Source organism: Jaculus jaculus, chromosome 10, assembly GCF_020740685.1.
Source record: "Jaculus jaculus isolate mJacJac1 chromosome 10, mJacJac1.mat.Y.cur, whole genome shotgun sequence".
NCBI lineage: Eukaryota > Metazoa > Chordata > Mammalia > Rodentia > Dipodidae > Jaculus > Jaculus jaculus.
In genome coordinates, this window is record NC_059111.1 from 27662252 (window position 1) to 27674396 (window position 12145).

Genomic DNA, 12145 nt, shown 5'->3' on the forward strand with positions numbered 1-12145 from the left:
AGGAATTTACACAGCATTCAGATATACTTGTAGTAAAGTACAGAAAAGCTGCCAAAATGATGTGTGATTCATTCGGTTCTTTCCAACTTTCAGTTAACAAAACTCAGATGTTAGAATAAGGGCTGGACGATCCCAGAAGTTGCCTTTGCTTTCTCCTCTGCTACCTGGGGTTGGAGTCACCAGCCCACTCTGGTCTGGACCTCAGTTGGGCGGAAGTGGAGGCTGTGGCTTCTCATGTTTGAGGCATGAGGAACAATTCTTCAATTCTGCAGCTCCCTAGACACAACTTCTGCAATCTGGGCTCTAGCTAATATTGCTTTTTCTCCATCTCCTCCACTTAAAAAAATACCGTGATCTGTTTGATCCCTATCCTGGGCTACAGAGTGAGCTGCAGTTCATCCTGAGTGCAAGAGAGAGAGACCCTGCTAAAAATAGAGAAAGAAATTAATGCATAAAAAGAAGCCTGGGCCTGGAGAGATGGCTTAGCGATTAGGGTGCTTGTCTTCAAAGCCTAAGAACCCAGGTTCATTTCCCCAGGACCCACCCAAGCCAGATGCGCAAGGTGGTACATGTGTCCAGAGTTAGTTTTCAGTGGCTAGAGGCCCTTACACACCCATTCTCATTCTCTCTCTCTCACACACACACAAACACACATACAAATAAATAAATAAAGAAAGAAGTTTGTTGGCAGAGGACTGGAAACTCTTCTTTATCCAGGCTGCATGTAACCAAACAGAACACGTGTGAGAACAGTCTTATGATCTCCCAATTCAAGAGAAGGCACCTACTATGTAATTGGTGTCTAAAGGGCCAGGACTCACGTGTCAGGAATCTTGGTCCTGTCTCAACTTGCTAACCCACTTCCATTTTGGGGCATGTCTTTCTCTTTTTCAATAAATTATTCCTGTCACTAACCATGTGTCCCTGGTGCAATTCTCTCTTTATTTATTTGCAAGGAGAGGGAGAGAGAGAGAGAGGAGAGGGGGAGGTAATGAATGGACACACCAAGACCTCCAGCCACTGCAAACAAACTCCAGATGCATGCACCACTTTGTGCATCTGGCTTCATGTGGACATTGGGGAACTGAACTTGGGTCATTAGGCTTTGCAGGTAAGTGCCTTCACCCCTGAGCCATCTCTCCAGCCACCCCTAGTGCAATCCTTTGTAACAGGGCACAAGGTCTTGGGAATCTCACCTGTCCAGACTCCAATTCATGCCTAGAAAAATACCCCATCCAAATCCCTTCCCATTGTTCCTAACGGCTTCAGCTCCACAGGGGACACATGTGCCCAGGACACATGTGCCCAGCAAGTCTGGGAAAGGCCTTCACATTGCACTGCAGTGCTTAAGACAGCAGGCCCCAGCTGTCAGGAGGAGCTGTGGTTTGAAGGGCCCCACCAAAACTCATGTTGAAATTTAATCTCTACTGTGAAGTATTAAGTGGGACCTCTAGGAGGTGATTCACTCATGAATGAGTTCGTACATGTACAGGTTAGTGGATGAATGGGTTGGGTTACTGGGTTATCCTGAGAGTGGTCTGTTATAAGAAACCAGTTTGGCTCTGTCTCTTGTTGAGCACTTCTTCCCATGTGGCACCCAGAACTGCTTCAGAACTCTGCAAAGAATCCTCCTCCAGCAGGAAGGAGGAGGTCAACTGACCTTGAACTCCCAACCCTTAAGGAACATGAGTTAAAATAAACCTGTTTTCCTTATGGATCCCCCAGTCTCAGGTATTCTTTAATTCTGTAACAGAAATCTTGTGGATGAGGAGGTAAGATTAGGGATGGAGAGATGGTTTAGCATTCTTAAGGTCCTTGCCTGCAAAGCCAAAGGACTTGGGATTGATTCCCCAGGACCCACATAAAGCCAGATGCACTAGGCGGCACATGCGTCTGGAGTTCGTTTGCAGTTGGCTAGAGGCCCTGGTGTGCCCATTCTCTCTCTGTCTGTCTCAAATATTAAAATATTTTTTTTAAGGAGAGATAAGCTTAAATAGAAGAACTGACAGCCTTCTGTAGTTGTGTCAAAAGCTGCTGGTTGATCTGGAGAGATAGCTTAGCAGTTATGGTGCTTGCCTGCTAAGCCTAAGGACTGAGGTGTGATTCCCCAGTACCCATGTAAGCCAGATGCACAAGGTGGAGCATGCATCTGGGTTTGTTTGCAGTGGCTAGAAGCCCTGGTGTGCCTGTTCTTTCTCCATCTGCCTCTTTCTCTTCCTCTCTCAAATAAATAAATAAAGAAAGAAGGAAAGAAAGAAAGAAGGATAGAAAGAATATTTTTATTTAAAAAAGCTGCTGGCTCCCCCAGTGTCCCAGAAACTTCCCTTAGAGACTATAAGCAGTATTTAAATCCTTTCCTCATATCAGCTGCTTTTGGTTGGGTGTTTTATCCTAGCAACAAGAAGGTAACTACAATAGCCTCTTAGTCTTATACCAAACCATCTGCCTATCTACGCAGGTTCCTGATGGATTCGGCCTTTCACATGACTATGGTGCTGTCCTCATTGCTCCCTAGGCCTGTTCCACACTCTTTTCTTTTTTTAAAAAAATTATTTATTTGAGAGCGACAGACACAGAGAGAAAGACAGATAGAGGGAGAGAGAGAGAATGGGCACGCCAGGGCTTCCAGCCTCTGCAAATGAACTCCAGATGCGTGCGCCCCCTTATGCATCTGGCTAACGTGGGACCTGGGGAACCGAGCCTCAAACCGGGGTCCTTAGGCTTCACAGGCAAGCGCTTAACCGCTAAGCCATCTCTCCAGCCCCACACTCTTCTCTTTTACTCTTCTTTTTTTCAGTTCATTTCTGTCATCTTCGCAAAATGATTCCTCTAAGTACCTGAGGGTTTTCTTTAATATATTAAATTAGTTAATTTATTTGCTAGAGAGAGAGTCAGAGATTGGGCATGCCAGGGACCACCTTGTGCATCTGGCTTACATGGGAACTGGGGAATTGAACCTAGGTTCTTTGGCTTTGCAGGCAAGCTCCTTAACCACTAATCCATCTCTCCAGCCCAACTGAGGGCTTTTGTTTTGTTTTGCTTTGCTTTTGTTTTTTTTCACACTAACTAGTTCTCCAGTTCTCTGCAAACACTGACTGGATGTGCAACGTTTCAAACAATGCTAAGGCTAGCCACCTAGACTTACACCCACTGCACAAGTCACAGGGCTCAGCCACCCAGGGCTGACTTCACTTCTGGCATCAGTTGAGAGTCCTGGGCCCCTGTCTTTCTAACAGACCAGCTAAAATCTGCAGGTCCCATGATCTCACCTGCAGATTTGATTATTAGCTAGAGCAATTCACAGAACTTCCAAAGTTACAATCACTGATTTATTATAAATGATACACTTGGGCAGAGTCAATTAGAAGTAATGTCCAGGGCAACAAATGGCCAAGCAGAGATCTTGTGCCCTCCCTGGTTGCCCCACCTTCCAGAACCTCCATGTGCCCTGCAACTCCATAGCCCACCAAGCTTGGTCTCCAGCTGGCCTTCCTCTCCTGCAGGTAGGTGGATGAGGTTAGAAGCCTCAATTTTAATCCTCTAAGCATTAGGCATTTCTCCTGACGTGCCCCACCTTGAGGCTATACAGGGGCCCAGCCCAGAGTAACCTCATTAGTTTAAAGTTAGGAAAGAGGATCATTAAGAATAACAAGAGACCCTACCTCAAACACACACACACACACACACACACACACACACACAAATAACAAGAGAGAGAGTTGTCTGTGGAGGCACACACCTTTAATCCCATCACTCAGGAGGCAGAGGTAGGAGGATTGCTGTGAGTTCGAGGCCACCCTGAGACTACATAGTGAATTGAAGGTCAGCCTGGGCAACAGCAAGATCCTATCTCAAAAAAGAGAAGAGAGAGAGAGAGAGAGAGAGAGAGAGAGGGGGAAAGAGAGGGAGGGAGGGAGGGAGGGAGAGAGAGGGAGAGAGAGGGAGAGAGAGGGAGAGAGAGGGAGAGAGAGCGAGAGAGAGCGAGATCCTTCCACCACTTACAGGACTATCACTGTGGGAGATCTGGGTCAGGAAAGACCAAGTATTATTTTCTTACTGCGCCACAGTTACCTTCTACTCTGGGCAGGCACTGGTCACCATTGCAACCTAGCCCAGTAAGACTCAAACAACCCCATGTTCCCTGATTTGTGACACCTTCCAGTCCTCATGATGGGGCTTTGGGAGATGTCTGGAGCAGCAGAAGTCACTCTGGTCCAGGCCTCTACACCTATACTTGATCTCCTGATTTCTCACTGAATAGAAACATCTGAATTAAAAAAAAATCCTGTGGCTGGAGAGATGGCTCAGCAGTTAAAAGGCGCTTGCAAAGCTTGATGGCCCACGTTCTGTTCCCCAGTACCCACATAAAGCCAGATGAACAAAGTAGTGCATCTATCTGGAGTCTGTTTGCAGTGGCATGAAGCCCTGGTGTGCCCATTCTCTCACTCTCTGCTTGGAAATAAATAATAAATAAAAAATATTAAAACTTAAAAACAAATCCTCATGACTCTCATTTTTCAGAGGTGTATAGCTTCTCAGAGACGTGCTGGTTCAATCTGCTCATTACATCCATGAGGGAAATAGCACAGCCAGTTTTATAGACTCGTTTCTTTAAATGACAGAGAGGACAGCAGTAATCTCTGAATTCCAATGACAAAAGAAGAGGACAGATTTTATTTTATTTTATTTTTGTATTTCTGAGGCAGGGTCTCACTCTATCCAAGACTGACCTGCAACTCACTCTGTAGTTCCAGGCTGGCCTTGAACTCACAGTGATCTTCCTACCTCTTTCTACCTCCTAAGTGCTGGGATTAAATCCTGCACCACCATGCCCAGCTTAAAATTTCATTATTTGATTTCATTTTTAGGATTTCTGTTCTATGAGGTTTTTTTTTTACTATGGGAAAAGTCAGTACATACAACATCATCAGAAGAGATTTACAAATTTATGTCTTAAATTACTATAGATCCTGTTGGGCATGCCTTCCATTTGGCTATTCCTGAACTCCTAAAAGTAAAGCAAACTTAATTGAAAAGAGAAGAGAGACTGCCATCTTCCTCGTAGAAACTTCTGTGCTATGAGAGCCAAGTGCAAGAAGAGGTGAACATGCAGGCTGACGCCCCAAAGAGGAAAGACGAGGCAGGGCTGGTCCAAGAAAGCAGCCAGTGCGGCCAGGCAGGCTGTGGAAGCCAGACAAGGAAGCTGCCCTCTGTGGGGCCATGCACCATGGTTCATGATCCCTCTCAGTGTGTCTGGAAAGTCCACCAGCAGGTGACTGCCAAGACCACCTCTGAGAGACCCTGCCTTGCTGGCAACCAAAGCACTCCCTGCTGATCCTTTACCCTGGACCTGAGATTCTAGAGCAGCTGTGTGCTCAGCTGTGAGCAAGGGTCACGTGTGTACAATACGTCACCTCTTGTATCAAAAGAAGAAAGAGGAGGAGGAGAAAAAGACAGAAAGGAAGAAAGGAAGGAAGGAAGGAAGGGGGAAAGGAAAATAAATAAAAAAGAGAGAAATATATAAACATGCAATTTAGGGAACAGGAAATCCAAAACGTTAACGCACATATCAACAGGTGCTGAAACTCACTAGGTATTAGGAAACCACAAACTAAAACAAGTACTGTCCCTTTACAGCTACTGCAGGATGGATAACGCTAAGCATGGGATTAGCAGAGATTAACCTTCTGCCCGTGTGTGTGTGTGTGTGTGTGTGTGTGTGTGTGTGTGTGTGTGTGTGTGTATGGGAGGTGTAGGGGACACAGCTCTTCAGGAAGGCTTAATCAAACAAATACCATCTGCAGTCAAATAAATACCAAGCGCACACACACTGCGATGGTTACTTTGAGCATGTATGGAGATCCTCGTAGCGAGGCCTACAGGACATCCCAAGGCAGGAGGTTGGAGCCATTTGCAAACCCATCAGTGCGTGATGGCAACACGTGAGGTGATGCCCAAGGAGCACAAAGCACGTGACATCCCGGAGGAGCTGTAGATACAGACCAAGGCAGGAGAATCATACAACCAAGGTTAAGGTTAGGAAGAAAGAAACAAGTTGAGCTAACAAGACTGCTCAAGCAATTGAAAAATACAAGCACGTAACGTTCCTCCAAGTACACAAAGATACCAAACCATACACCTTCAGATGGCAGGAGGAGGGGAGGTGACAACAGAAGGGCCAGAGGGCTGTTGTAGCTGCTTGTTCACTGAGAGGGTTAAAGGCACGGGCCATGCTAGCCATGTGTGTGCTGCTGTCTTAAGCACTTGGGAACAGCTTGGAGAGCTTGTGGCCTAGATAGCAAGGGCCTTAGAAGCAGGAAACAAGTGGAAATGGGAGAAGGTGAGACCCACCCAAAGCTGTGTTTAATCACAACCTGTCCCAATGGTGAGACTGTCGCCTCCATCCTTCAGCCCCTTTGGTTTTGTGCTTGGGGAGAGAGGAAGGGCATCGTTTGTCTGGTAAATGAGTACTTAACTGAAAAATAGTTTCCACAAATGGATTTAGGCAAGATGGTGGAGGGGAAGTCTGTGTAGTCTGACAGGCTGTCAGAACCACATAAACGGACATTTATCAAACTGCCTACCAGTGTTCCTCCTCTAGGGTGTATGGAATGAACCTTCAGGGAGCACTTTCTTGGCACCAACAGGACGCCTGGGATTTTCATATTTGTTCTTTCATGTCCTATTGGCAGGTGGGGGTGTCACTCCCAGCTAAGGAACATGGGACTCAGAAGTAAGCAGACAGAAATGTCCAAGCAACTGTGTCCTCCAGCCACCTTTTCTTTTCCTCGTTTTCTGAGTCCTGTGCTTTCTTGACCTCCGAGCTGCTCCTGTACCACAAACCCCTTTGTGCATCTTTCCTCCTGTGCCTGACGGAACACCAGTTCTTCCATAATCAGACACTAACTGGCTGATTCTGCCATCCTCCCTCAGTGTTGGGCCTAGCAACAAGGCCTGACTTAAGCGGGGTTCGGGGGGGTCCTTCATGCTCCTGCACAGCTATCAGAACTGCTCTCGGGGCTGTGGCAGGTCTAGAAAGACTGCACCTCCTCGAAGGCCCCGCTCTACGGCTTGGCTCCTGAGGCTAAGCTACATTCTCGATGCTCTTCCTCCAGACCAGGATCTGTTTGCAGCCAACTAGAGAAGTCCCCCCGTACTTGTTCACCCTGGTCTGATCCTCCAGTGTACCCAGATCAAGATGTAGCAGATTGCTGTGATGGGCAAACCTTTAAGGCAGGACAGCAATAAATATTCTGAGTCTTAGCATAATATGAGCAAAATGACAGTAAAACCTCAGTGTAAGTTAGACTGTGGAGTGGCGGCACACGCTTTAGTGCTGCAAGAACTAGGGTTTGGGGCTGGAGAGATGGCTTAGCGGTTAAAGTGCTTGCCTGTAAAGCTAAAGGACCCAGGTTTGATTCCCCAGGACCCACATAAGCCAGATGTTACAAGGTGGCACATGCGTCTGGAAATCTTTTGCAGTGGCTAGAAGCCCTGGCATGCCCATTCTCATTCTTGTTCTCTCTCTTCCTCTTTCAAGTGAATAAATTAAACCAACAACAACAAAAATAGGGCTTTGTGCAGGTCAAACCATGTTTGTTAAAGTGCCCAAAATGCCCCCCCAGGAAAAAGTCCTGGTGGGGCGCTATCAGGAGCATGCCACCCTCCTCTTTACCCCTGCCAATGCGGTGTCATTAGCTAATTCTTCCTCAGGCCCCTGTTCAATTACTTTGAACAAAACTTGAAAGAAAGTAATTCTATCCCACAAAAACGTATAAAAACCTATGGAGGGGACGGGCTACAACTTGCAGCCTCGCCCAGTGGTCTCTCGTTCACATTTGATATGATGCACACACGAGCTCGTTCTGTCTTAAAGAGGAACATGTTACTAGGGACACTAGGAACTATATATATTTTTTTTTCAAAGGAAAAGAGCTTGCATAACTGAAGAGGAAAGGAAAAAGTGCTAAAGGAAGAACAAAGTTGCAAAGTTGTGGTCTACATGAAATCAAAACAAACTCAAGCCCAGTGTATCCTACCCTTCTGGAGGAAGTGGAGATCTAAACTAGTTAACAATTCAATTAGATAAATGTTTATATTATTGATACTTCTTGCAAAGCTTCGGCAGGTCTAGCTGTGGTGTGTGTTGGGGGTGGGTTGCCTAAGAGACCACAGAATTCTTGAGTGAGACTCACTTGGGAGTCTTCAGCCAGATGCTGCAGCCCTGCCTCCTCCATCAACTCGGGAAACCCAGAGACCTGCTGTTTAGAGAACCTTAAGCCAACCTTCGGAAGGGAGGGAATTCTCTTCCCTCCTGGGATCTCTGAGCTGTCCAGAGTGTGAAGTCAATCCCAGCAGGAACACCAACCACCCCTTTCTTTCCTGCCCACATTTTCAGATTTCAGATTCCTGGGACTCTTGCCTTGTTCTCACAAAGGTCTATTATTATTATTCTCTACTTTTTCTACAACCTGGCTGAATCTTTTTACTAGAGGTGTACATGAGATTGAACTTGGGTGGTAGTTTGACTCACATATACATCTCAAAGACGTTTATTTATAAGGTATCATCCTCTCTGCTTCTTGTTTAGAATTTAGTTCAATAAACAAGGCATCGCCTCCAAAGGAGTACCATGAGTGTCAACTTAACGCTCATGCTTTAAAGTCCACCCTCGGTTAAATTGGGTTCTTCCTGAATCTCTGGCTTAACAACTGAACTCCTCTTTAAAAAATATTCTATTCTATTTATTTATTTGAAAGAGAGAAAGAGACAGAGACAGACAGAAAGAGAATGTGGATACGTCAGGGCCTCTAGCCACTGCAAACGAACTCCAGAAGCAAACCACCTTGTGCATCTGGCTTTATGTGAATACTGGGGAATCGAACTCAGGTCCTTAGGCTATGCAGGCAAGTGCCTTAACTGCTGAGCCATCTCTCCAGCCCAACAAATGAACTCTTTTGAAATTCCAGTTTCTACAGTGTCAACTAGTTATAACAATTGACATTTTTAAAGACCACATTGTGTGTAGACAATGCTATGCGGAGCATATAATTATCGTTCCCAATTTATAGACGATGATACCGAGGCACAGTAGGTCACTTGCTCAAGGTCACACAGAGAGTAGCCCGTGCCAGAAATGTACCCACTGAAGCGTGTTACTGAACTCAGGCTTTAGGGTGAAAGAGGACTGGTGTACAACTTGACTGCTTTCCTTTTGGGGGGTCTAGTGACCTTGATAACTCACTCAGTTCCTTTGGCTCTCAGTTTCCCTTTCAATGAAAGAGAGACAAGGCATTCTTTGAAAGATTCAGCAGCAAATGAGAGACGCAGGGGGGACCTAGTTAGGTCCCTAGCACTCGGTAGCCCGGTGCTCCCACGCGCCCTACCCGAGTGGGATCGCTCAGCTGATGCCCTGATCCCACAGCCAGGTTGATAGCATCGCTGGAAGACAACAGGGCCCCATCCACCCAGCACCCAGGCCCGAGCCTAGCTCTATCCGCACATCACTGGGTCTTGGTCCCAAGCCCTGCCGCTAGGACTGGAGCACCTACCCCGACAGCCCGGCGGCCTTACCATGGCATCGTAGCGTAGGCGGTTCATGAAGTATGCCACTTCGGCGCCTTTGTACACGGTGAACCAGATGGTGCCCTGGTACTGGTCGCCGGCGTCCAGCAGCAGCACGTTGGGCTCAGCGCGGCGGATCTGCTGCACCTTGGTGAAGAGCCTGGCCACGCCGCCCACGCACTTGCTGGCGTTGCTGCACTTGGCGGAGTTCTCGCTGGTCTGCTCCAGGCGGCTGTGCACGTCGTTGGTGTGCAGGATGGTGAGCTCCCAGGCGCGGGCCGCGGGCCCCAGCAGCGCAGGCAGCAGCAGCCAGCGGAGCGCAGCGCCGGGACGCATGGCCGCGGCGCACGGAGGCGGGCGAGTGCGGCCGAGCTCCCTCCCGGGGCACAGCTAGCTTCGGGCACCGGGACGGGCTCCAGGGCAGGGCGGGACTGGGCGGGGCGGGGCGGAGCCGGTCCTCCTCCGGACCCAGGCCGACCCAGCGGCCCGCCCGCGCGCTCCCGGGAGTCGCCCGATCCGACCCTGGCACCCCCGGGCGCACGTCGCTAGCTGCCTGTGTGTCGCGGTCTCCAGCCCCTGCGCGAGCCTGGGCCGCTCTGGCCCGGGGCCGCCGGGCGCGTCCTCCCCTCACACCCCACCACCGACCCGTGCTGCAGTCGGGGTGGGTGGTGCCGCGCCGTGGGTGCGCGAGCTCATCGCCAAACAAGGGGACAGAGGAGCGCGGCACGGAAGACGGGCGAGAAAGAGAGAGAGAGAGAGAGAGAGAGAGAGAGAGAGAGAGAGAGAGAGAGGGAGAGAGAGAGAGAGAGAGAGGTATAGGAGCCCGCCTGGCACTTTGGGGAGAGCCAAAAGCACCCGGAGAGACGCGATGCTACAGGTTTGAGACCGCGCCGGCTCTGCGTCGCCCAGATTTGGAATCTCAGAAGCCAAGGCATCCTTGGCATGCGGTCTTTAATTTATTTACAATTAAAACCTAATGAATAGGGGCTGGAGAGATAACTTAGCGGTTAAGGCGTTTGCCTGCGAAGCCTACGGACCCAGGTTCAATTCCCCAGGACCCACATAAGCCAGATGCACAGGCGGGGGACGAATCTGGAGTTCGTTTACAGTGGCTGGAGGCCCTGGCGTGCTCATTCTCTCTCTATCTGCCTCGCTCTTTCTCATAAATAAATAAAGATAAAATATTTTAAAACCTATGAATAAAGCTGCTGCGGCGTGTGTTCGGCTCCCAACTGCTGACGCGGGTCTTGGGGAGACTCTGACAGCTACGTGGGTGCTCGGTAGCCACCGTTTGTTTTTCTAGTCTCCTCTTTCTGTTCTTTTTTTTTTTTTTTTTTTTGAGTATGGGGTGAGCGGGGGCGTGTGTTTAACCCCAAGCTTTTAGCTAGGAAGGATGAAAATAGGAATCCATCCGACGGAAACAATTATCATCAATTTAATTTGATGCGGAATCTCCCTCTGTTTCATAGATTAACGCCTACTCTCGAATTAAGCATAATCAATGACTTCACAGTACTCAGCCAGCGGAGGCGCAGAGGCACAAGGTAACTTGGGTTAAGTGGCAGGACTCTCCGCGAAGCTGTTTTCAGATTGCGGTAACATATACATCACCTGAATGTCCCGCTCAAGCATCGGGTGGTGTTCGCATACTCACCACCGTTCCTCTCCAGAATGATTTGATCTTCTCAAGAGGAAACCTTGAACTCACTGAGCAATGACTCCCACAGGGCGCTGGCGCTCACAGCTGTAATCAGAGCACTTGGGCGACAAGGCAGGAAGAAGATAAAAAGTCAGAAGCCAGTCTAGGCCACAGAATAAGTTCCTGGGCTCCAATCGCAAGACTTGTTCCAAAAAGAAACACATCCAAACCACTAGCTGTCTAGATGCTGGAAAGAGCCTTACAGCCTGTTGGGGGAGAAAACTCATCAGTGGCATCAGCAGCGGACACCGCAAGCTTTAGGGCTGGCCGGCCAGGTCTGATACACCAACTGGTGCAATGGTGGCAAGTCTGTTATGGGGGAAACCCACTGATCTCTGGACTTGAGGCCCACTCCATGGGAGGGAATTCCTGGCACTGAAAACCTCATCAAAGGCTATGGCTGGGGAGGGGGGGGGGTCATAAGCCTGGGGTGGGGGAGACTACTGTGGTCTGGCTAAATGGATCTATTATGATGGCCACCAAACTGCTTTCTAAATACTTATGTTTATGCCCACATATTAATATTACTCTCACTTTTGGTTAGAGAAGCTTCTCTTTTCAGATGGTGGTGACCACTGGGGAAACTTAACACCCATTAAAATTCTGAGGAGTGACCGTGATGTGTTCAGCCCTAAATGAGAAATCTCTCTCACACCCTCCAAGGCTCGGGGATCATTGCAGAAGAGGAGGTAGAAAGAATGTAAGAGGGTTGGAGAGATGGCTTAGCAGTTAAGGCACTTCCCTGGGAAGCCTAAGGACCCTGGTTCAACTCTCCAGATGCCACCTTATCCAGATGCACAAGGTGAGGCACGCATAAGGTCGCACATGCACACAGGTGGTACATACATTCCCTTACAGTGGCTGGAGGCCCTGACACACCAA

The 12145-nt window shown here is 48.5% G+C and overlaps 1 protein-coding gene across 1 annotated transcript in view; it reads right to left on the reverse strand.

Annotated features, from left to right (window-relative positions):
* Positions 1 to 9900, reverse strand: part of Nt5e (5'-nucleotidase ecto) — a 74125-nt gene extending 64225 nt beyond the window's left edge. The window contains exon 1 of the mRNA XM_004660460.2: positions 9574 to 9900. Within this exon, the coding sequence (XP_004660517.2) occupies positions 9574 to 9900 (327 nt within the window). The remainder of the gene's footprint in view (positions 1 to 9573) is intronic.
* Between the last annotated feature and the right edge of the window lie 2245 nt (positions 9901 to 12145).